At 38.0% G+C, this 25,496-nt stretch overlaps 1 protein-coding gene across 5 annotated transcripts; it reads right to left on the bottom strand.

The window, feature by feature from the left end:
- Positions 1-1,366: 1,366 nt before the first annotated feature.
- znf532 (zinc finger protein 532) lies at positions 1,367-19,131 on the bottom strand. 5 transcript variants are annotated; one of them, XM_015376397.1, is made up of 11 exons: positions 18,881-19,131; positions 18,079-18,420; positions 16,102-16,162; positions 10,460-12,815; positions 9,810-9,991; positions 7,859-8,035; positions 7,008-7,170; positions 6,504-6,818; positions 5,812-5,924; positions 4,957-5,086; positions 1,367-3,032 (listed from the first exon to the last, which is right to left on the bottom strand). In XM_015376397.1, the coding sequence occupies exons 4-11, from the start codon at positions 12,782-12,784 to the stop codon at positions 2,529-2,531; spliced, it is 3,909 nt and encodes a 1,302-aa protein (XP_015231883.1). In that variant the 5' UTR covers positions 12,785-12,815; positions 16,102-16,162; positions 18,079-18,420; positions 18,881-19,131; the 3' UTR covers positions 1,367-2,528. The 5 variants fall into 5 exon arrangements, with proteins under 5 accessions (XP_015231883.1, XP_015231882.1, XP_015231884.1 ...); XM_015376396.1 differs by having other exon boundaries at positions 16,102-16,232; XM_015376398.1 differs by lacking the exon at positions 16,102-16,162.
- Between the last annotated feature and the right edge of the window lie 6,365 nt (positions 19,132-25,496).

Genomic DNA, 25,496 nt, shown 5'->3' on the forward strand with positions numbered 1-25,496 from the left:
GTTATAATTAATACATAATTCACAGACTGCTCACATGCAGTTTAACAGTGCAAAATATTCAGAGACTGGTCACACTGTGGATGGGGTTGGGTGTAAAAAGCTGAGAAGTTTCTAAATTTACCTCGGAATGCTTAAAAAGAAAGTGTATAGTTGTTTTTAGTTGAATTGACATTTCAGTGATTGCTTATGAATCAGTATGTCTCCTGCTGTAGATTTCAGTGAAACCGGTTTGGAGAATCAAGAATAAACGCTCATATTGTGAAGCTAACTGCTTTTCAGGGCTACACTTATTTAAGAGAGGCCTTACATAACAAAGCATTACTCAAGCTTCAACGAGGACCTATTGGGGTAATCCTTTTATATTGCTACCAATTTTTTTGTCTGCTAGTTTGTTATATTTCAATAACTCCAGTCATAAAAAAATATTTTAGTACCAGACAAATACAACTAACATTAATTAAATAAGACATTTTACATTTGCTTATCTTGTTAAATTAAGAAGAAACAATGATTAACCACATGTTTTAGTTCAGTCTCAATCCAGGCCTGTTTACTGCTTGGCCAGCAGATAAAAAAAAAAAAAAAAATGTGTTAAATTGATCCTGTTGGACAACATGAATAGGCTTACGGATTTCAGAGAGAAAAAAAAAACCCATCATGAACTGATCGAGAGGAATTTAAGAACAAGTGAGAAACTAGGTTGTTGACACCACCTATCATTTTGGTCTTTGGGATGCTAGGGAATCTTTTATCCCTAACAGTAATCATGCAAAGCGGAGCTCAAAATGGGATCATACCAATATCTAAATCATCTGATCTGATTCAGCTAAAATGGCATACATGGAAGAGGTTTAAGGCCAGAATCAATGTTGGCAGAAACCACACGAAACCCTTAAAATTGACACCTGAATAAAATATTCTTTTTCTGAAAGCTTAGTTGAGTTCAGACTGCTGTGTTTACTGGTAAAGATTTTAGTCTCTTTCTAAAACACTTGACTGATAACATAGTCTCCTTCTGGATTTCTCTGTCATTTCTGAAAGTTATGACCCGGCAAGAAGAATTTATGTTTTCCTGCCTCTCACTCACCAACTGAGGTAATGACAGTGTCATGGTCTTTGACTTGTATACGTTTCCCCAACTTTAATGAGATCAGCCAATGTTTAATTTGATGCTAATTAGTTTTTGACATTTTTGCACATTCAGACTGGTTGTGTCAAAGCAATTCAGCTGCGATTCTTATGAACAGAAAAAGTTATTTGCTGGTGTCTAGACGCTTGATAGTTGTTTTTGTTTTCTTTGTAAGATAATTTTAACCTTCCAGTATTTCTCACTCTTGTCTGAAACAGTTATGTCTGATGTTCACTACTAGACTAAAAAATAAATGATAAGGGACGAGGATTAGTTGATAAGTTTCACTAGTCAACAAGAACCTTCTGACCACTCAAAAGTAGAGAACAAAACCTGACTTGATAAAACAGAGTATTAATTTAGATAACGCCATTTAAAACACTATTGAAATTGTGTTTTATTTCACCAGTTGTGTGCTATAAATTAATTAGCTTCACTACCAAGAATACATTCATTTTTATCACTACTCTAGGCAGTGCACATTCATGATGATCCAACATCAGCCACCAAGTTAGAATATAAAAATATACAAATAAAAGGAAAAGAAGCTAGACACAGTTCAGTTAAATAATAATGTTAAGCAATGTTAAAATTTCATGTCCTATTTTCACTGTGCTTTAAAGAAAAGATACAATATTATATGCAGCGAAAAGGCAAGTGCTTGATATATCATGTTTTAAGTATTTTGGTAGAAATATATTTAAGTGATCTTTAATTTCACAGAGCTGCCATTAAGAGAATAAAAAAACAAATAAAACAATAACTTTACAAGCTTGAACAAGTGTTCTTAGATTTGGCCCAGCGTTATTTTGGAACAACACATTAAGTGTTTTTCGATTCATCAGGCTTTTTAGCTGACTTTTGTTGAATGCAGTTCATTTTTAATTGATTGTCCATAATTCTTCGGAAAGATCTGCTCACCCTCAAAGGTCCTCTGGATTATTTTGTTTAGGCATTGTGAATTTTTACTGTGGGTGTTCAACTTCAGTCCATTTGTTGTATATATGAATTGAAAGCATTGTCTGAAAAAAAGGTTCTCACAAAGAAAAAAGTCCTGTACATGTACTTTAAAACTTTTTTTTTCTGTCAGACATTCAGATATTAGCAGTACTCAGTAGACTACCAAGAATATGTAAATTATTCTCATGATTTCGTACATTATCATGTCGTAGTGAGAAGAAAACTGTGGAGATAAACAAAATGTCTTTAAAAGATCTGTTTAAAAATGTTCTTGTTATATCTGCTTAAAGACACAGATGGAGACTGATGTGTTTTACAATTACTAGCACATATATTCTACTGTTTACATATTGTTGTACACTACAACATCATGTAATTACAGGTTATCCACAGATAAATGAGGTACCACAGGTTTTGGGAATCTATGGAATGGTTACTTTTACTTTTGAGCAGCACTAAGTGTCTTTGACCTTATGAACGCCATCCCATGTGTCCTCATGTGGGTCTTCAGATGCCCCTCAGTGTCAAACGTCTTCCCACACACCTTACATTTGGTATTTGGTGTTCCATCGTTGTTCTCATCTACAACATCTATCTGGTTTTCCCGTTGACTGTCTTCATCTTCCCTGCCTCTGCCATTGTATCGGCCAAGGCCCTTAAGCTCCTTCAGCCGATGAACAATGAAGAGGTGTCGGGCCAGAGAACGGGGGGAGGTGTAGCAGAGTCCACACTCCTGACACTGGTGGGATGAGCCATCAGACTTGTGCTGTGGAATGTGCTTGTGGAATGCAGCAATGTCCTCAGTAGTAAAGCCGCAAACGGCACACTTGTGATTTTTTAGTATGTTAACTTTGAGTCTCTTTAATGGCTGTGAGTCGGAACCCCTGGAATTCAAGCCTGGAGACCCCTCTTCTTCATCTGGCTTTCTCTTGGGGCTTCGGCTCTGTAAAGACAGCAAAAGATAAAGACCTCATAGTTAAAGCTTTGCCATAATAAGCAAAACTCGATGGCATCAATCCAAGAAAGGATTCAGCATATTAGTGTTGCGCCAATTTTTGGCCCAGATACCGATACCTGGCTGTGCAGTATCGAACGATACTGATACCATCTGTTTGAAATTAATGGGAGTGTGTATATACAGTATGTGGAAATACATAATACTTGGATGTATATAAATTTCCACCATGTCTTTGTCAAGCTGCTGCCTACCTTTGTGAAGCAGGAAAATAAGACAAAGTGAATCCAGTAGAACTTTTTATTGCCTACCTGGAATTGGCGACAATAGTTGAATAAACTTTTGGCTCTCAAAATGGTATCGGTGCCCTATTTGCCGGTACTCGCTGATACCAATACCCCCATTTTAGTACTGGATTGGGGCCTCGCCTGATACTGGTGTCGGTATCGTTGCAACACTAGTAGAAACAAAACTGAAGACTAGCTAACAGTGGGTCCCTGGCAGTACGTGGCATTTTCAACGATGCACTGTCAGGGACCCAGTACTTTACATACAATCTTATCCATAAGTTTTGTTAATAACTTTTGTCAATGCTGTACAATCTATTAGCTCTAAATCAAATCATAAGATTTTAGTTTATATTTTCTTGCTTTTTATTTGGGATGTACCATATAATCACCATTTTATCGGTACTAGCATTATTGGAAGGAAAGGTTGAACTTAATAATCATAAGAGCCCCTATCCCAACTGTTATACTGAATTCATGGTGGCAGGAAGGAAAATGAGGTAGCAGTCAGTGGACTAGAATCAAATCTCACTAGCAGTCTCTTTTCCAAGCCCTGGAAAAAGTCAAAAATACGATTAAGACCGCCAATGTTTCCCTGGCATCTTTCTTTCTTCCCTTTGCCTAACTCCGGATCTGACAGCCTTAATCTGCCTCTTCATGTTCAACCTCATTCCCGTATCCTTAAGATTAACCCTTGGATTCTGTTAACTGTTGCTGCTTCCACAGCTTCAAACCAGTATCTACTCCTTGATCACCAATTCCTGTAAACCTCCATGGGTTAGAAAACCTCAGGCTTCTTCTGTGGCTGTGACTTTGATCAGACCTTGATGTCAAACTGAGAATTTACATGAACTCAACTCAGTTTTATCTATAAAGTCATTTAAAACAACCACAGCTGCCACAAAGTACTGCACATATCAGGTAAAGTTGAAATAGTATAAAAATAACATACAAGTTTAAATGACCAAAAACAATTACAGTAAAATAAATGCATTTAAACAAATAATACCAAAAATAAAACATAAAACAAATCAAAAACACAAAAACAAAGAGAATCTCATGCTGTGTTAAAAGCCAATGAATAAAAAAAGATTTTAAGAAGAGTTTTAAAAATAGACAGCTAAGAGGATTGTCAAATGAGGAGGGGGAGATCATCCCAAATTTTTGCAGCAGTAACTGAAAAAGCTCTGTCCCCTCTGAGCTTCTGTTCGGACCTCGGTACCTCCAGGAGCAGCAGGTCAGCTGACCTGAGGCACCGAGTAGGAGCATAGGGGTGAAGAAGCTCAGAGAGGTAGGGAGGGGCAAAGCCATTTAAAGACTTAAACATAAATAAAATAATCTCAAAATGAACTCTAAAATGCACAAGCAGCTAATGGAGGGCGGCCAGGATGGGAGTTATGGTCTCCCTCTTATGTACTCCAGTTAAAAGGCGTGCGGCTGCATTTTGAACCAACTGGAGACTGGATTATGGTTTCAAAGTGCTGCTGTGCAAGAAAAGGTTTGACCTAGGCCAACTGTCATTTGATAAAAACTGGACATAAACATACCCCGAGGTTTATAAATAAACACAGTAAGAAGATGATTTTCAATCAACATATTAAGTTGTTGACCCATGCAATTTGTACCGTTTGCTTGTCAGATGGAGTTTCAACCATTTCTGTCCTTCCTGCTGGGTGTTTTCCGCCATGGATCATCTGAATGTGCTGATCCAGCAGCACTCTTTTTGTAAAGGGTTGACTCAGTGCAGGACAGTGCCTGTTGAAAAGTAACATCATAATTAAGAGAAACATAATGTTTTTTGTTGTTTGTCTACATAAACTATGTAAGTATTTTCTTTTATGGCACACTTTTAAGCATCTTACAATTAACTCAGTTAGTATGATGGAAACTAGATAAAACCTCTACTCAACCTCAACAAAGTTCAGCTCTCTTTAAAATTGATATCAGAGTCAAGCATATATATTGACAGTTTGTAGTTGGATTAGGCTCTGTCCTCCTTGTGATGCCTGCAGGTTTATTGAGCTCAAGCAGTTTAAATTTATTCATATTTATTTCTTCTGACTTCAAAGGATGCAAAATGTTTAAGTTTAATTCTGATTTTGAGTCAATAATCAAGATTTGTGATTAATGTGTGGATGCTTTTTAGAAATAAAAAGAATCTGGGGAATATTAATGACAAAGAAAAAAGCTGGAACCATAGTTAGATTATGTAACAAAATCACAAGCTTATGAATGAAACTCTTAAATTTGTTTTTGTATAAGAAATTAAAGAAATTTCAACTGATTATAAAGCATCTATTTCCAATTCAAACATTTGGCTAAAGAATTGATGTTTGTTTCTGTCTGCATAATTTAGACAAGAACTGTCTGGTATTTACAAACTAATATACAGCTTTTTACCAAGAGCACTTGGAAATACAGGCATTGGTTAGTAATGTGCTTAAGTGATTGGAAAAAAACTCTAGGACATAAATACTCACGGGCATGTGTAGACCTTTCGGAGCCCTTTGTGTTTTAGCCGGTTGTGTCGGCAAAGACTGTGGGAGGAGCTAAAAGACTTATCACACTGTCGACATGGATGCTTCTTCAGTATCTGCAGTTTGAAAGATACATCCAAAAATACACAAAGCTTTGAAAGCAATAGAAACAGCTTCCAGAATCTTTGTTTTGGCATAATACTCATGGCTGATAAACAGTGAAAAAAAAGTTAAACTTGTGGAAGTGCTTCTCCATAGTTTATGAATTCAGCTTCAAGATTATTTTGTCTACGGCTACTATTCAGTTTACTTTGGAAAACGAACAAATCAAATGTCAGCAGCACCAAAACATACACTTCAACGTTCAGAGAAAACAATATCAGATCCTAATTAGGATGATTTATAAGACCAGCAATAGCTTCTGTCTCCTGTTTTGATTTAATCACATTTTTAAGCTTAAAACCTATTACGAAGGTGGAGTTAACCAGAATCAGAGTAACGGTTCAGAAGTTCAGGTGAGAAAAAAAACTCCCAAAAAACCTCAAAAAATACATGGATTGTCTTTAATTTTTTTTTTTTTTTATTTAGTTCGTAGCTACCGTTGCAAAAAATAAAAATAAATAAATAAATAAAATAACCTGCAATCTATTATGTCAATCAACACTGTTCTTTTACAGTACTGAAGAAAGAGTCACCTTGCCATGTTCACGCCTCATGTGCGTCACAAAGAGCTCCCTGGACTTGAGAGAAGCGTTACATTCCCCACATATGTAACCTGAGCCAACAGCGCTCCTCGGATCTGCTGTACAGTTGCTGTTGGTTGTCTTCAGAGGTGATGATGAAGACTTTTTTTCTCCCTTGTCGTGAGAAAATGCATTTGCTCCATCTTTGTTGTTAGTTTTAGGGATGTTGCTGTTGGTGCTGTTGGAATTTGTGGGCTTTGTGCTGAGTGGGAGGTTGATACCCAAGTTTGGTGGACCCTCTATTGTCTTCAGGGTTCCATGGATGGTCTGAGAAGAGTCACAAGAGCACAATTTTAGCCTTTACCATACGAATGTTCACAACTGAACAGAATTAATGTGTTTGAAGTTATTGACTTTAGATGGCATAGAAGAAGGTTTTGGTTGCGTTTGTTAAGTATGTATAGATTTTATGTATGGCTGAAGCATGATATATTAAAATATTTTTTTTCGGATTACCTTGATGTGATCCAGCATGAGCTGTTTCTGTGCGTAGTGCAATGAACAGTCAGGGCATTTGAAAATGGAAACCTTGAAATTCGGAACATGCTGATCAAAATGTGTGCAGAGCAGGGACTGTAGAGTGAACACTGTATCACACATGGAGCATTTATATATCAACCTGAAAGAAAGGAAAAGTCACAATTATTAGTTTTATATGTTCTCTGTATTTCCTATTAATCTTACATAATTATTTTTTGAATGTCTGAACTTTGTGAGCAAAGTGGAACCAAAATTCTTTGCTGTTGTGCACCAACTTTGCCAATGAAGTTTAATGCTAATGCAAAAACAGATTAATGTATGTTATGTTTTTTTTCAGCATTTGTTGACTGTTTTCAGCAATAACTTTGGAATTTGCCATAAGTGCACATTCTCAATATGAGCCAAATCTGTTGTTGCACAACAGCTGCTTCTGAGCGGGTTTGTCATCAGTGCTGCTGACGTTGGATATTGCATTATACCGTAAAAGGTTTCCACGTGGAAAAATAAGAAAATACAAGTTAAGCTGCCACATTCAAAAGCTGCAAATCCTTTAACTTCTAAGGAAGCTACGGTTGTTATCTAGAGAGAAAGGGTTTGGACATGGGTTTTAGATTACATTAGTGTAACTTGAGTGGGTAAAAGAGGGTCTGGATGTCTGGTGAGATGTAGACTTTTGTGTCTATCAACAAAAAAATCATAAAAAGGTTGACAGAAAATAAGGTTTATGGCAACCTAAGATAAATCAGCTGTTCCACTGAGTGTACAAAACTGTAAAACTTAGATAATTTATGCTAGACACAATGCAAACATGTACTCTAAGGACATACTTGGGCTCTCCTGACTTGGCTCCCGGATGCTGTGTGTATGCATGGGAGTGAGTTCCTGGTGCAGACTTGAAAGCCATGGGGCAGAGAGGACATTTGTAGAAGACCTCACAGTGCGTGTTCTGGATGTGAGCCTTGAGAGTCGCGACATCGGAAAAGATTACACTACAGTGGATACAGCTAGATGGAGAAAACATAGAAACACAAATAAAAATTGACTCAGTATTGACCTACAAAAACCTGAGCACAATGCTTTTTTTGCATCTAATCTTAAATTGCAGGAAGACATATCCACTGCATACAAAAGACCAAGGTAAATTTAACGAAAGCAAATTCATAAAGCTCTTTCAAAACTTGTTTTTAAAAGTGACTGGTAGATGCTACAAATGGGCATACATGATAAACAAATGTGCAACCCTTTTTTGGATTACATATAAAAAATAGTTAAGGATGTTATATTTTTCATGAAACACATTCTACGATATTCCCTTTTCGTATCATAAAACACATTTCCTCCATTACAATAACTTATTTTTAGCTTTAGATTCATTATAAAAGTACAAAAATGACTTGAAACAACAATTTTGATTTTTTTAAAGAAGCAAATCATGTTAACATGAGTAATAACGTATGGGATGTGTTAAAAAGAAAATAACTTAAATTATGCAAAAAACCGAAGAACCAGAAGATACTTGATACCCCCTCTTAAATGGCTCACAAAACAAAACAAGGTTTTGGAGTTGCATTATCAAATCCACATTAAATCCACAGCGATGTAAGAGATTATTTGACTGTAATGGCAAACGCATCTGGCAGCTGTCGGTGCCAAATTTAAAACAAACAGTTGTGGGGGCAATTAGTATTTCTAGTATATTTTAATACGTTTTTCTCTTTCTCCAAAAACTCTAATTGTAATCCTGAAAATACTAATACTCATTCTTATTTATTCTTTATTTTCTGGATAAAAATGTGTTGGATTAATACTTTTTTTAATGCACTGAGCATCAAAATCTTTATCTTTAATTTTTAAATTACCTATAACAATTTCACTGAATTTCACAAAGTGTTGCAATGATCCCCAAATGCTCTTAGATTCATTGAAAACAGCATTAGGACAATATTGAAGGCAGGCTTTGTAGTTTTCAACCATTCCATGTCTTGTTTTCTCTGTCGTTTAGCCCTTGATATGTTCATTCAGTATTAAACAGCATACCCGGCTCATTGAGAGCTAGCACATTACTTCCAACATACTATAACCATGGAAAATAATTAAAATTAATAAAAATTACACAATTTTAGTTTGACATGTTGCACTACATAAAACATGTGTTGTGTTTGTTAAAAAGTACAAAAAAAAAAAAAAAGAAGTCTTCACACTAACTCTTTGCTAGACACACAGGGACTTAATGAGGTGTTTTTCTTAAAGCGACAATACAAATACTTAAAGGTGCCAAACTCATGAATTTTACATTGTGTTATTGGTATGGTGTAAATAAGTGCTAAAATAGGCTTCATATTCTTGGATTAGGTGGATAGTTCAAGAAGAAGGAATTGTTTCACTTCATGTGACCTTTAAGTGAAAAAATGTTAGGATGTGATTGATAATTAGGGTTATAATGAGACCATTATTGCTTGAATACTAAATATGTTATTTTTCATGAGTATGTATCTTTGATGACTTAAGCACAAGAATTGTCCCTTTTGTCCCCTTCATTTTGTCCTTAATGACATGGCATATAGAGGATGTCAGGTGTCAAGCTGAGGACAAACTGCCAAGAAACTATCTAAATAACAGTAATTAAACAATTAAAATTGTTCTTTAGGCAAAAAACCACTTAGGAGGAAATGTGGCTCCTCTTTAACAAGGAATTGTTCACAGCCATTGAAAATGAAATCTCAATAAGAATGAAACAGCAGTTTCGTAACATTGTGGTTTTCACTGAGATAGACTCACCGGTAGCCGACTCTGCGAGTGTAGTGCAGGCAATTCTTTGTGACGTGGGACTGAAAGTGGATAGAGCGACAACTAGCACCGCACTCGGGGCAAATATAAGGGGACTTATGCTGGTGGATTCGCTGGTGTGACAGAAAGCTGCACTGATTCGGTAGAAGCATCTGGCAAACTGTGCATGTTTTCTATGAAAGGAGAAAAAAATACAGACATTCTACACACTGTTGGAAAAACCTTAAAAAACTGTATTATGATAACTCAATAATAAAACTTTGGGTCAGGACACAGAACAATGATGGTTTTGTCATATTTGCAAGATTATGCCATACTTATATGTAATTCTAAATATTACACATATGCTATACATTCTGATACTTAATGATCCATCCATCCATCCATCCATCCATCCATCCATCCATCCATCCATCCATCCATCCATCCAACAACCATGTACACACACACATTTCTTGGGGAAGTTTAAAGAGATAAAATGATATGGCTTGCATGTGTTTAGATTGTGAATGAAAGCTGGAGTACCAAGCATTCAAACACAGAACCATCTTGGGCAAGGAAACAATGGTAACAACCTTGTGACTGTACAGCCCTTGTAAAATGATAGTTTAAAAAAAAATAGTATTATGAAATAAACATACCTGATTGTTGGGTTCTGGTGTATGTTGATAGTGCATGGCCAGTGAACTGTCATCCTGGAATGTTTCATTGCACTCCAAACATTTCAAGTTGTGCCGACCAAGCTTTGATGTATCATCCTCCAAAGGCATGGCTGCCACAATGGGAGCACTGCTTGGAGCTGAAATCACTGTCGTTTGGCTACCACAAGCAATCTTAGTTTCGATTTGACTTGCAGGTGAATGTGCTTGAGACATAGAGGTGTTGCTATTGATCGTAAGGGGCACTGGTGATTTTGTTGAACTAATCATCTGATCTGCAGGGATGGGTTTTAGGATTAGATGTGAGCACTGCATGACCATCCCTTTATCCTTATGACCTCTGGCATGAGACAAAAGGCTGCATTTGTTGTAGAAAACCAAACTTTTGGCACAGTGGTTGCAGGTAACTTCGATACGAACACTTCGGCGTTCATAGTGCTGTGTCAGACTCTTCTCAAGAGCAAATGAGTCTCCACACTCCAGGCACTTGTAGCCCCTGGAGGGTAGAGAAATACAGGCTGAGGATGGTGGAGAGAGGTTTGGGACATATACAGGGAGAGGATTCAGGCTGCTTAGTACCTTATTGAAAGAATCTACTACAGGGCTTTGAGAGCTTGTAAACACCTGAACCCGAGAGACTTTCTTGCAGGTCTGGCCCGTGAGACCAGTCTGTTGTTTATTACGTTGTGATTGTTGATTTGGAGGCAGTTTGGAGGAGGACAAAACCTGTTGAAGATCACATGCAACAGGAGACACTGTCTGAGGAAGAAGGCTTATGTTGCTAAGATGTACTGTCTTTGGCACAAATTTAGTATTAGCCAAACTAGAGGCAGGTACTACGACAGTCTGTTGCTGAATAGCATTTGCAGCTTTCAAAATGGCACTGCTGGCACTTTGCACAGATGCAGCAGGGATTACCGTTGCTTTGACTGTAGTGTTGTTAGCCAGCTTTAGGTTAATTACCTGTGAGCCAGCTGTTTTGACTGCAGATACTGGCAGGAAAGCTGTTGCCACAGGCTTAATTGTCATTTGTTTGGTGATTTCAATTGATTGCCCCCCACTGGTTGCTACCACTGTTGTTGGCAATGAGGGTTTAGTTGTTGATGAAAAAATTGTGCTGGTGGTGGTCATAAGATCTGAGCTATTTTTTTCTTTTGTTAGGTCTTCCATATCTAATTCTGAAGGGACTCTAGTAACAGTGCGTTTGATCTGTCCAGAGGAGGTCTTGATTGTTTTAATCCTAACTTTTGGAATGACTGGGGTGTTGTCTGTGTTTGAAGAAGGGGAACCTTTGCTGCTGCTCTCACTGATGACACCAGAGGGACTGTCTGGTTCCTGAGTAAGTAGACTCTGTGTGAAATAGATTTCTGTCTCTTGCTCCCGTATGTTGGGGTGTTCTTTAGTCTTTTCAGGCCCCTTAGGTTTAGGTAATGAATCCAAAACATCTTCAGTGCTTACATTTTTGATGCATTGTGATGCATTAACTGCTGTACAGTGATGCAGTTCTGTTGATGATTTGGCTTTCACTTGGGAGATATCTAACAAATCAACACATCCTGGAGACTCACCAGCATCTCTGGACTCTTGACTTTGAAGTTTTAAAACAGTGTCTTCCAGTTTTTTTTCTGGTACGGATGATTCAGAGTGATTGTACAAACATCTGGCACGACTGTTCTTCACACTCTGATTCCTGTTTTGACCAGATTTGTGGTTTGCCTTTGTTTTGGGCATAGATACACAGTCGACAGCAGAACATTTTGAAACCTGGTGCTCCATTTTAGAAGTTGGGGTAAGGAAGATTTGAACTCCTTGCATATTAGTTGAATCAACGTCCTCATTTTTTTCCTCATCAAACTCTTCAGCACTCGCTATTGGACTAAAATGGCTCAGAGTAGAAGACTGAGAATTAATTTTATATCCATCATCTTTGGGAACTTTCCATCCATTCTTGATGTGATGAACAGCTGGTAGTCCTGTTGGTAAGCAGCCATTAGACAGTCCACTGCCAACATCATGTATTAGGGAATGGGAATTAAAATGCTCATCTTTTTCACATTTGGTACTAGGCTGTTCACTAGTATCCATGTTTCGAATGTTTTTTACAATTACGCTAACACCAGCATCATGTGTGTTACAAGAGTTGCTAGACTCGTCTTCATTGGCGGTCCCCGCGTTGCTCTGGGGCCTGAGTTGTCCATCTTGGTCGTCTTGGTGGCCAGATTCAATAGCAGCTTTAGGATCAACCATGTCAGGGATGTTAAAGGCTGCCAGTAGGTCATCAAAGTCTGGCGTCTTCATATCCCCCATGTTCCTTCCCTTGATCTGATGGGTAGGTTGCCTGTAATACACAGATTCATTTAGAGACAAATTTAACTGAGCTGGTTTATGTAATTCAAAAAATGTTCCTTTTGTCACAATTGTTTTAAAACATGATATTTTCCAAGAGAAGATGTTGATTCAGTATTCAATGTATAATTTGCATGCATATCTAAACACCAGCAACACATTTCTGAAATAATAATTTAAAAAAAAATCGATGCCTTTAAAAAAATTAGTTATAAGGTAAATGGTCTGTACTTATATGGTGCTTTTTCAAGTCACGAAACTTGACCAAAGCGCTTTACACAACATTCAGTCATTCATGCACAGACTCACACTCTGATGGTGGCAAGCTACATTATAGCCAGAGCTGGCCTGAGGTTCCCTGACAGAAGTGAGGCTGGTGTACAAAGGCGCCACCATGACCTCTGACCACTATCAGTGTCTTTTCCATTATTTTTTTTTTCAGTGTCTTTTCCAAGGTTGCAATGAAAAGCTAGAGCCAGAGGTTGTACCCACAACTCTTTGGTTGCAGGGCAATTTCCTGCATCCACGCTGCTGTCAGCCCATATAGACAGAAACCTTAATTTTGGGTTCTTGTTTTATGCCAATACATATATAAGTACAGTTGTTATGTAAAAATCTTGTAAGATCACATTCTCTGATTGTTTAAATGATAGGAAAATATTTGTACACATTATTGCAACTTTAGCACAAGTGTAGCTACACTTCCTTCTTAAAGTTTAAGTAATTTTTTTTTTAACAAAAACTTACTCAACTGTAACTGAGTGACTAATTTTCAAGAGCTTTCTCAAAATTTAGTCCATATCCACAGTGCCTGCAGCATGTAGAGGACTGAAGTAAATATATGTACTTCTTGTACAAGAATCACAGTGATCTACATGCAGCCTAAAAAGTAGACAATTTGTTTTGTAAACTACCCATGATATACAACTGCAGAATATTCAACCACTATACAGAAATGAACCCCCTCATGTACAGTAGTTAAAATGTCTGAAAAGACTTTTTCTCTTATCCATCCTATAGTCCTTAATATTTCTGTATTTACTGTGGACTTTCCCCCCATAAAAATGAATGATCTATATACTGTTAAACAAACCTTATTTCATGTTGCACTTTCTAAATCTAAATCCATAATCCTTAAGGTTACAGTAGATGTGCAAAACTTTTGCCAGTGATTCTGATAAAACAACTGGACTACCGCTGGAGAAAAAATGCTCCCCAAGAAAAGATCCTCAGAGATATAGTTGGAAAAATCCTTAAAATACTATAACTGGATGCTTCATATTCAATAATGTGACATATAGTTTATAATCATTATTTAATTTTAATATTTTTACAATAAATTAGTGTTGGCACCTGTTGCATCTTATAGTTAAGGTAATTCTCACATTTGTTATAGCCAGTTTCTTTACCGATGACTTTAACTTAACAATTTTTCTAAAATTGTATTGTACTGGGCATGTGCCAACACACACACACACACACACACATGTTGTTGCACAATATCCTTGTGGGGACCTTCTATTGACTTCCATTCATTTCCCACTAATTTATATGGCCTAACCATGACCCTTGCCCTAACCCTAACCATTACCGACACATACCTATCCCTAAACCTAACCTAAATTCAATTCACACCTTAGTCCTAAACCTAACCCCCACCCCAAGAAGAGAAACTTTCCTTATGGGGACCAGTTGGTGGTCCCCACAAGTACCTATGAGTCCCCAAAATGTGGCATATTCCTAGGAAATTGTCCCCACCAGGTATTAAAGACATGGTCAGACACACACACACACACACACACACACATATATATATATATACCGATATTCAGCATACTGTTGGATGCTTGACAGTACCCTTGGACGGTTTGACAGCACTGTCAAACCATATTGTTTGAGCTCTTATGCTACATTGCCAAGAAAAAAAATATAGTTCAGTCCAGGTTTTGGCTGTGAGGTTGGTACTGGTATATTAGATTAAGTAGCATACAAATGGGTCTTGTAGTAATACAATTATCTTTATCAAATAGGTAGACTCATTGTGAAATGTATAAAGAAAGCTAGCATAAAGCTTTTGTTCCAGCTTATCCTTAATCAGATAAAATATGTATATATTACACTAAAATGTTGGGTCACTGCTAGAAAACAAACTAGTTTAAATCATCTCAACAAATCTCTACAAGAAAAGGTGGTTAAACATACAGCATAATCTCCAAAGCTTGCGTATGGTTTTGGATGCTCGTTGATGCAATTTGGTTAGCTTAGATATATACAGCAGAATAAAGACATATTAGAGACGTTATGTTCAACACTTTTACCTTGTATAAATTGGATCAAGTAAACACATTTGCATCATGTTCTTTGTTATTGAAATTCATTGTTGTTGCATCTTTGACAAATTCCATTCTATTTCAGATAAATCATTCAAAGACCCAAATCAGCATGACATTCATGGGCATGAAAGCTTTTTTTATGCATACAAGAACTGCATGTGGTTCATGTTGTTAGATGGAAAATCATAAGGACTTGTGAGGATATAGCACCCAATAATTCAAATCGTCCCACGTGTCACATTTCGTTTTTATGCTTTTTGTTCACTTGATTAAACATTTTTTGCTGTTGTGTTTAGCTCATGGTTACGATCACCTTTACTTTTGAGTACAGTTCATGTGGCTAAACTCGGTACCGATAATGGATAAATTGATCTCACATACATTTCTTGAGTTTGAGTTAAAATGTCTGTATAAAATATGGGTGCTTGAGTTACAAACGAGGAGCAGGTCTTCTTCTTTACAACAAAAAACAGAGCAGTACTCTGATCAAAACACATCTGCACACTTTGACTCGTGACAAAAAAGCTAAATCTTTGTTTGCATGAAGCCATATTTGCTAACTTCATTCCAGATGTCTGGAATCATAGAAATGGAATAACAGAAAGGGTGAAGAAAATGAGAACAGAAACAAAGGGAGAGGGAAGGCAAACCCTAACTGGAGAAAAAAAAATGGCCGATGAGCTGCTGCAGGAGGGAGAGGGGGAAAGGCCTGGGTGAAAAACAACGAGTTTCAGCCATGACAGCCACAGCAGCCTGACGTATGAAGCTTTAATGAGGAAAAATGAGAAAAACACACAACACAGGATGGCTTTCTATACAAGCAGTTTAATGCACATGCACTTTTTTTTCATTAGGAATCAACACTTTATAACAGACAGCTGCTGTTTCAGTAAAGTGTATGTAAAATAATGGTGGAGACATGCAAGTGAATCAGCAAGTCCTCACCCTCTGGTCTTCGTTCTGTCCAGCCACTTAGCAAAACCTTCTTTCCTTGCTGCCTTCCATCCTGCAACAAACAGTCACAACACAGCTAGCCCACAGGAGGCATCCACCCCACCCTGTCTGGAAAAAAAAATCTTCCCAAACAGGCAAAGGCCCAGAATACAAGGTCAGGTTACATCCAGGCTTGTGGTGTGTGCTGGTGGTCCTGATAAGGATCGTCTTCAGTCATTCTCCGCACCACCAGCAGCATTCAAACATATAAACAGAGACATAGATCATGCTCCTGTGTTGAGTGTGTGTATGTGAATGTGTGAGGCAGGGCTCCGAGCAGCAGATTCATAGACTCCCATCCAGCCCCGTCCCCCTGCTCTCGTCCCTTCCCAAATCTCCCTTCTCCCCACGCCGTGCACCATGCAACTCTGCACTCCGACACTCAGCAGGCAGTGGTGCCCTGGTAGCCACCAGTGGTTTAGCCGTGAGGGGCTGCCATCAAGCAGTCTGGGCTATCGTTTCCTCGTGTAGCATAGAGACGGCATTGTTCCCGTCAGCCCTCAGTCTGCCTCAAACCGGTTTCAGCTGGTTCTGGTCACTCGACATAAAGGCTTTGACTGCTGCAGCACGGCCTCAAAAACGTACAGGAAGAGTGAGTGTGCCCACCTCCCAGGAAGTCCTGCGACAAATTCTTCCTTTAATAAATGCATCATAGAGATATGAAACTATAACCACGTTATAATAAGGTGGATGACTCCATTTCAGAGACATAAACAGACAAATAAGCCTGAAGAATGTGAATGCTTGGGCAAATACAGAATAAAAATAACCAATTAAAAATCAGCTTGCCAACTTGCAACCCTAATAATACCCATTACCATTTTGTCCCTTCCTGTTTTTATTTCCGATCTCTAAACTCCTTATGTATCTAAGTTTATATACTGTTTAATTTTGACATAGTAAAACACACAATTGAACATTTGAACACAATTTGATTATTATGCTTGAGGAATTTTATATGATACATTGTCTCCATCAGTTTCTGCTGGACTTGCACAGATTTTTATGCACCAGAGGAACATTTCCTACACTAAAATGTGTTCATGTGATTCCAGCATGTGATTCTGTTAGAGCAATTTTAGATTGATCAGGTGTCTCATTTTATACTCTATTTCCACAGCATCAGCTGGCCCAAATGTAGATCAGGATATATATATAAAAAAAAGCAATCAAGTTTTCCAATTTTTTGTCAGGTTTTAATTAGGTTCCAGAGGGGAATGGGTAGATTTAAGAAAATCTATTTAAATAAGTTGTCTTTATGGGTACCTCACATCCCCTTTCTAGATAACAACTGATGTTGACTCTATGGAATTGCCAGTGGTAGATGGTCCCATTTTGCACCCAAAATATTTTAGGTATCACTAAACAGCAAGGTAAAAATGGCAGAGAAAATGGGACTTATGGTGACTTGTGGGTATGAAATGGTGACAAATTGGAAAAGGGGTGAATTGAGTAGGAGATACATCAAATACATCATCAAATATGAAAACATCTGATGCCCTAATCAATCAAAAACAAGTATTACCAAACCTGATGCTAATAACTGAGCCACAGTAGGATATATCTAGATTTCATAAAATGCTGAATTAATTCAGATCATCTGACCTAACAATGCCAAGTACTGTAAGACATGTTTTTGTATTGTGAAACCATTCCCTTGTTTAAGTAATTATGATTGTAGGAGAGACTCAGTCTGGTCGGTTTCTTATAGTTAGCTCTCGATGGTTTAATTCCAGTTGCATGAATAGTGAACTGCTTCATATATTGTTATGTAAAGACGAGCCATCACACACCCAGGACACAATTCATGACGCACTTTCATGCACCTCCCTCAGTAGATTACTACTCTCTCCCATCTACACCCCCACAAAGACACAGATGAAGATGAACATGCACTCCCATGCATATATAGAGGTAAATATAGCATACCCTCGTCAGGTTTTTTATTTCCAATCTGAGAGATATCAAGGAGAAAAAAATCTTCAGCAGAGGCCTCAGCAGTTGCTTTTAACAGCCTACTGTTCCAGCCTGCTTCCTCCTCCCCCACCTCCACCACCACTTCTTCCCTCTCTCCTTCACTGGTTAGTTATCAGTCTCAGTCGAGGCCTTGTTTTGTCACAACACCCTCAAAATCACCACCTCTGCGGCTAAGGAGTGAGGGGATGGATGGCGAAAGGGGGCAGTGTTCAGCAAGCGAATGAGGCCTTTTGTCTCTAAGTGTGTAGCGGGGTGAGGGGACGCTCCTGTCTGGCTGGGGAGCAGGAACAGCAGCTGGTACACAGAGAAACAGACGAAAGGGAGGGAAATAGAGACAGAGGGAAGTGGGGGAGATAGAGGAAGAATGGAAATGACACAGAATATAGTTTAAAAGCAGGCTTTATTCTGTCCACACCACTAATGTTTAAGGCCTCTGCTCTGAAACAATCCCATAGAAAAAAAATGTGTTTGAAATAGATTAATGATCTTCAGCCTTTCTCCTCTGTCATGGGTAGAAATAAAACTGAATACCTAACATTGTGTGAAATTGTAAATGCAATGTATGTTTTAATGCAGAAAAAACATTAAAATAGTAAATTAATAAGACTGACATGAATAACAAAATATACATCCATGTTATTTTTTAATACTATTTCAGCCTGAATGCGAAGTCGTAGAAACATAAATAACACATTACTACAATGACAATGTGATCTAGAAATGGGTAAAGAAAATGAGGTATTTTGTAACCTACCTGAAGGAAAGAGACTGCCAGTAGGGTAACACAGCCTCTCTTAGGCCTGCTACTAGTCCTTGATTCATCTTGCAGATCTGCCAAAGGCAGCCAACAATGCTGCAGCATGAATTAGTTCTTCATCTTTATATGAAACACCTTACGCAGATGTATTTTTGCTTTAGTGCACCAATGCTTTTTAAACAGTGCAAAGGGCAGCAGAAGGTGAGCAGATATGTATATATGATAAAAGGCCCTAGCTGTGCCTACTGCCTCACTGCACTGTGACAGATTCGGTGCAGCAGTGGAGGTTGAGGTTGCTCCCCACCCCTTACAGAGTCACATGACGTCACACTACTGCCTCCATCCAAACTTGAAATAAGAAAGGCTGCATAAAGCAGTTTCTGCTTTCAGTCATTTCCCCCCCCAAGATCTATGTATGTTAAAGCTGTGGGGTTGTAGATGCCAATCTGTGTTAGCTTTTTTTTCATGCCTAATTTCGAGCTCTAAAGCTTTTTTGCAATGACTAATCAAACAATTAAGTGAAGGGCCTGATCTTGGTTCTCACTTGACCTATGAATCACCTGAAAGCAGCTGTTTACACACCTTCTCATTTGTGACATACTTGTCAGTCTCTCTGTAAAGATTATAAAGAGAGGTCACTTACATATTAAACATCCTTAGTCTCTTTGCCCTCCCTTAAACACTTTATTACACAAGCCCTCAGGTTCATGCTTGGATCCATCATTTTACGGGGTAATCTATAAATTTAATGTAATTTTGTTCAGGAACAAAAGGCTTATTTCCAACTGAGAAGTAAAAGCTAAATTATTTAAATGAATCTTTTAAAAAGCGATTAATGTGAAACTTTGTTCTTAAGGGTAATTTGCACAGCCTAGAGAAAGTGTTAGGTCTTGGGTCAGTTACGGCCATGTTTCAACCACCTGTTATGATCCTTAGGTGGGTTTTTGTATTCATTCGTTCATTTATTTAATTTCTTTGTGTTCAACAATGTCCTTGTCATATTATTTCCTTCCAATATCTTGTGTTCTATTCTTTGTATTCAGTTTATTCTTTTTACGTCACAGTTACCTCTTACTCACACAGAGTCCTTTATCAATGTGGACTCTGTTTCATAAAACTTAGAAGCCTCTCTAATCAGTGTGGTCATTTGTACAGACTCTGTTGCGCTGCAGCGTTACAAATAGTTCCCTTCCCTCGTCCATCAGACATATGGATGTAGTTTATTTATGAGATTAGATACATCAAATTTTAATAACCAGGTGAGCCAGACAGGAAGTCTGACATGGAATGAATAAAGTGGATCCGGTATATTTCATTATAAGAGTCAATGCACAGATCAATCCTACACAAATCAAGGACTGCTGCATGGCAGCTGTTTGAAGAGGATGATGAGGGGACATGGTATGTGTGAAGCCAGCTTTGTTCTTTTTTCCCCCTTGGATTTGCACTTTTTTTGTCTCTAATTTAGTTACCTCTGTGTTAATTATTCACTCTCCTCCCCCAGCTGGACCACATTCCCTTGATTAACTCACCTGGATTGAATGCCATTATCCACTCCTCCCTCAGTATAAAGTCTAAGGCAGTAATGTCCAAATTCGGTCCTCCAAGGCTTCTGTCCAGCAAATTTAACAAGGTGTTCCTTCTTTAGAACAGCTGATTTCCATTGATAGCCTATTAACAGGCTTCTGCTGAACTGCAATCAGTGCTGAAGCTGATATACATCTGCTGAGTTCGAATTCAGCAGCTGCATCCTCAGTAGGCCAGATTCGACGGCTGATTACGACATAGCGCTACCGAGGCCTTTTAGGATTGGACTCCTCGTTATGCGGCCACCAAATGCAGACTTCTTTCTGCCTATTTTGAAGGATGGGTCTGATGTATCCTACTGTACATAGCCTTTGGTATCCTGTGAATCATTGCGAAACCAAGCAAGCTGGCTGCTCCGTGATCAGTGGAAAGAGGTACTTGGTGCCGAAACAGTGGTTAATATTGTAAGTACAGTTTATTAAAATACAAGTATGTGAATTGTTCCGTCTGAAATTTATGAAATTACTTGTTTTAAATGGTTATTGAATCAAATAAGGGGCATGTTATGTTTGGTTTATTGAAAGGTTTTATCTGTCCCTTTGCAAATGGCTGCCATTTAAGCACAGATTACAATATATCTGCAGTTTGGGGACTAAAAATCTGATATTCATGTCAACAGTACTGCTGCTAAAACTCCTTTGAAATGTTATCAGCAACCAGAACAGTAGTGAGAAATTTGGTATCCATTCTTTGCCTGCTTTGTGTGTTAACTATAAATGTTGCTAGGCGACAGAGCACACTGGCAGTGAAAGCTGGAGAAGGATCGACCTGGAGGACTGACTTTGGACGTGCATGCTTAAAGGTCCCTGATTTTTTTATTGTTCTTTACAGGTTTCTGTTATGATCTTTTTGCTAATGATTTGCCTGATTACTCATTTCCTCCACCTATCTAGTTCCACTCAGTTTCTCATTAGCGTTCATCTGATCTACTTGCTCCATCTTCTAACCTGCCTACTAACAGTCATCAGGGCCAGATTATTTGAGCCCTTGGTGAGTCTTCCAGCATATCTAAGTGTTGTCCAATTGCCTGATCCAGACCTATTCTACACTGTTTGCCTGACCTGTCTTTTGGACTCCTGCTGGATTCTGCCTGTTTACCAAACCTGGAACTGATTCCTGACACCGTCCTGGATTTCCCTTCGGTACCTCTTTGTATCCCTGATCTCTGGCTCTGACTCCTGAGCACCTCTTTGACACCAGCTTTGACTTTGCCCTCTTGATAATCTTGCCATCCTTTGTCTGCTGGGTTCTGATCTCCTGCCTGTTCTAGCTGACCGTGTCTTACAGCCGGCGAGCTAGAACAGGCCCCTTGTTTTGTTTTTGATTTTCTTTTTTATTAAAAACTGTTTATTTCCACGGTTTAATCTCTGCATTTTGGCACTTTATTAATCCATAAACATGACTTACTCCCTGAAACTCAAGAGTCAAGATGAAAAAGATTTAGCATAATTAAGAGCAATGGAGGGCCCACCACAGTGCCAGCCTTTCACTGATTGGAGGGTCATGAGGCCATGAGGCCCAAAACATTGAATTTGAGGTTTTTTGGCAATAAAATGTATTGCATCCATCAGCAGTCTAATGATCGCATCATTCATATACCTACAATAAACTAATTGCAGCTATGGCAGTGTTGTTTACAGTTTTGTTTTGGTATGTTTATAGACGACTACGTGACTAAAAGTAATACAATAAACCAGTGTCTTGTGGTTATCTTTTTGTCATTTTTCTGACAATAGCGGGGGTATGAGAGAGGGGGAGAGACATGCGGCAAAGGACCATAGGTTGGATTCGAACCCGGGTGGGCCGTGTTGAGGACCAAGGCCTTCGTACATGGATCGTGCGCACTAACCACTGCACAACCTGCACACCCTGGTAAGTGTTTTTTAATTAAATGTCAGTTTTATTTGAATATGCTTTACTGGAGACATCCATGTTTTTCAAAGAACACTGCTTCTACTTATTGGTTTGTGACATCACGGTGTGGTATCGGCTGTTGATTGAGTCTGTATCTGGTGTTTGTCACAACGCGCTATTATTCAAGTCATCTTGAAAACGTTATTATTCGAAATGTTGGCTACATATTACGTGTTTTTTTTCTCTGGCCAGAAGTTCAATGGCAAATCCTCCCTCTTCAAGTTGGCAATCCAACGACGAACCCGTCCATGCAGGATCATGACTCGGAAAGTTGAAATAAATAGCCATTTTTTTTTTTTCAGTTTTACCCAATGCATTACAACATCCAACTGCCATGCATGTTGGATGTATTCTCAGAATAGTCTGAGAGTGAGGGTGGAGATGGGGCCTAGGTGGGGGAAAGTTTGCCTGGTAATGGAAGGGGATCTTGAAAGATGATTGGTTTCGGAGGAGGTGCAATCCCAACATCGACAGGCTAAGCTGAACGAGGGACATCTTAGGTGGTTCTGGTGAGCTTCATAAATCCTCTGTGGAAATCTTTATGGTGGGATTCTCACCTTACTAAGGCTCACATACTTCACCACAATATCCAAAAATCTTTGAAAAAGTCAAGCTGCAGCTTCTGCTTTACAGTTGACCTTATATACAGCACAACAGTGGTAGTATCTTGTCAAGGGTAAAGTTTACACTGTCAACTCATCTATACTGCTGAAAGGCATGAATGTTAATAATTGAAAATGTTAGGGGTCTGTTTGAAAGCTGAATGAGTCAGAGGAAACCTGCCACTTATTTTATCTTTGCTAATAAGAAGAGTGGTTACAAAAAAAGGCCAGAATGATGCCAGGATTCTGTTCAAAATTTATGATTTTCACTAATTATTTTACTTAAGCATTGGCAGGGGCATATTTGAATGTTTATGCATAATTTTGACACTGCAAATAAAAGAAAATGACCCCAAATTAAATCATCTTCGTTCAAATGTGTAATTCATTATGACACACGTTATTGTTCCACAATGGAGAAAGAGCAGTTTAAAGAAACCAGTTTATATTGTTCATACTGCTGATGATGAAAGTATGTTAACCTCTAAACATATGAATAGAGCTTAATACATACAACTTCCAGCAGCATATAAACAGCAGATTTCTTCACACCCCATTATTGCCTTCAAATCCTGTGATTGGAGTTTGAGAGAAAGTGGAAAGACATAATACCTCAAGATGAAAAACTGTCCATCACGCTGCAGTCTTTGCTCGCTGAAAGGAAGCCTTTAAATTAGTCTTTTCCACTTTCCATAAAGCTGTCATTATTAATATGTAATGTGATTTTAAATGGATATAATGACCTGAAAATAGAAGAGACGTTTTTCTAATCACCCTATGATTATAAACATTTTTCCTGAGTCATATTCTAGCTTAACATGCCTTAAAGGGTCTTAATTTTTTTTTTTATACAGTTTAAACCTCATGGCTCATCATATAAAAGTCGAAATACACCCCATAGCGCCATCTGCTGTTTCCCTTTCAAACAAATGGTATAACTGAAATAATTACTTAACATGTAAGGATATTAAATGAAATATTGATGTCGTGTCTAAAGAAGGACTTCTTGAAACCTCTGGTGACTAATAGTTTTAAAAGTTCACCTTGATCAGTGTCAATTAATGATTAGTGTTTTGTAAAAGGAAAATGATGGAGCTTTTCAAAGTAATTACATTTATCTTAATTGTGGCGTCTGGAATTGATAAAGTGGTTCTTAACATATGTGATCAAGGCCAGACACTCAGACAGGAGTGTTTGTGTGTCTTATAAGTTGATTAAAATCCTTATCGGTCTTAAACTTTATGACTGTACTACAGAAACTTGTACAATTTTTTTCTTATTTGTTAATATCCTCAAATCAGTATTAAAGGGTGAAAGAGAAGGCAAAAATATGTAAAGGGAAAAACCTGCTGTGCAGGGGTCTTAAAAGAACTTAATCTCATATTTCATCTGTTGTAGATGCAGATAGTATTTCTTCTTTGTTTTTCTTTTTCTTTTTTCGTCTCTAGTAAAAACTATTGGACAAATATTTCAGTTGGCACTGCACTGTGCAACCTAACTGTTGCTGCCCTTTGATCGTAGGTGACTCATCCTGTTTCGTTAAGGTCAGCCCTGGACGAGCATGCAACCTGTTTAGAGCCATATGTACTGTTTTAGTCTCCTGCAGGTATGTGTGTGTGAGGTCGTGACCTGACAATAGCTAGAGGAGACCCCTTAACCTTTTCAACACAAAATGTTACTTACCTGTGCGGACTCCTTATCTGTCCTCATCTGTTCTCTTTTTATGCGCATCTGTAAGTCAATACTGTCATAAGCAGGATCAGTCAAGTATGAGTTTTCCACACAAATCTCAAATCAGATTGAGACCAAGAGATGTAGGTAAATAAAAGATGCTTTGCAAGTTGGCATGTGATGCATTATGAAATATGAGTGTTATGAACAGCATGGTTTGACAATATTACTGCCTTTGTGTTTGACAGTTTCTTTTTGTACTTTTGTCTACAGTTCCGAAAAGATGATGAGGTTTGGAAACCTGCTGCAATTCATTCACCAAAATAAATACAAGAAATAACTGGAAAACAGTATAAAGAAGGGACCGGGGAACTAAAAGGGATTTCTGAATCCTCTCAGTAATCTTATTACAAAGAAAACACCTGTTCCAATACATTTGCACCTAGCCTGCAGGTTTTTTCTGAAGGTGAATCAAACTTTCACCATTTGAATCTTACTGGTTGTGTAAAAGGAACCATTTGCTTTTAGACTACGTGGCAGGTGGTCTAAAAGCTTTTAGGTTTTCTAGGGTCATCATGTTGAGATTGTCTACGCACAAAAATTTATTTAAGGTTTCAATTCCATTTACACCAGTGACTTGTTTTCAGAGATGGTGGGGTGTTTGACCTTAGGGTTATAATAATAGGTTTTGGGTTTTTTTGGAGGTATTTTATTTTTCTGCTAATCGAATTCAAGCATCTTATCACCACTAAATTAAAGGTTTTCTGACATCAGAGATCTTAGGAAAACAAAGTATTTGCAATTTATTTTCTTTTTACAGTTTATTTTCTTTAATGTTT

This window comes from Cyprinodon variegatus, unplaced genomic scaffold (assembly GCF_000732505.1).
Source record: "Cyprinodon variegatus isolate N-32 unplaced genomic scaffold, C_variegatus-1.0 Scaffold134, whole genome shotgun sequence".
Taxonomy (NCBI): Eukaryota; Metazoa; Chordata; class Actinopteri; order Cyprinodontiformes; family Cyprinodontidae; genus Cyprinodon; species Cyprinodon variegatus.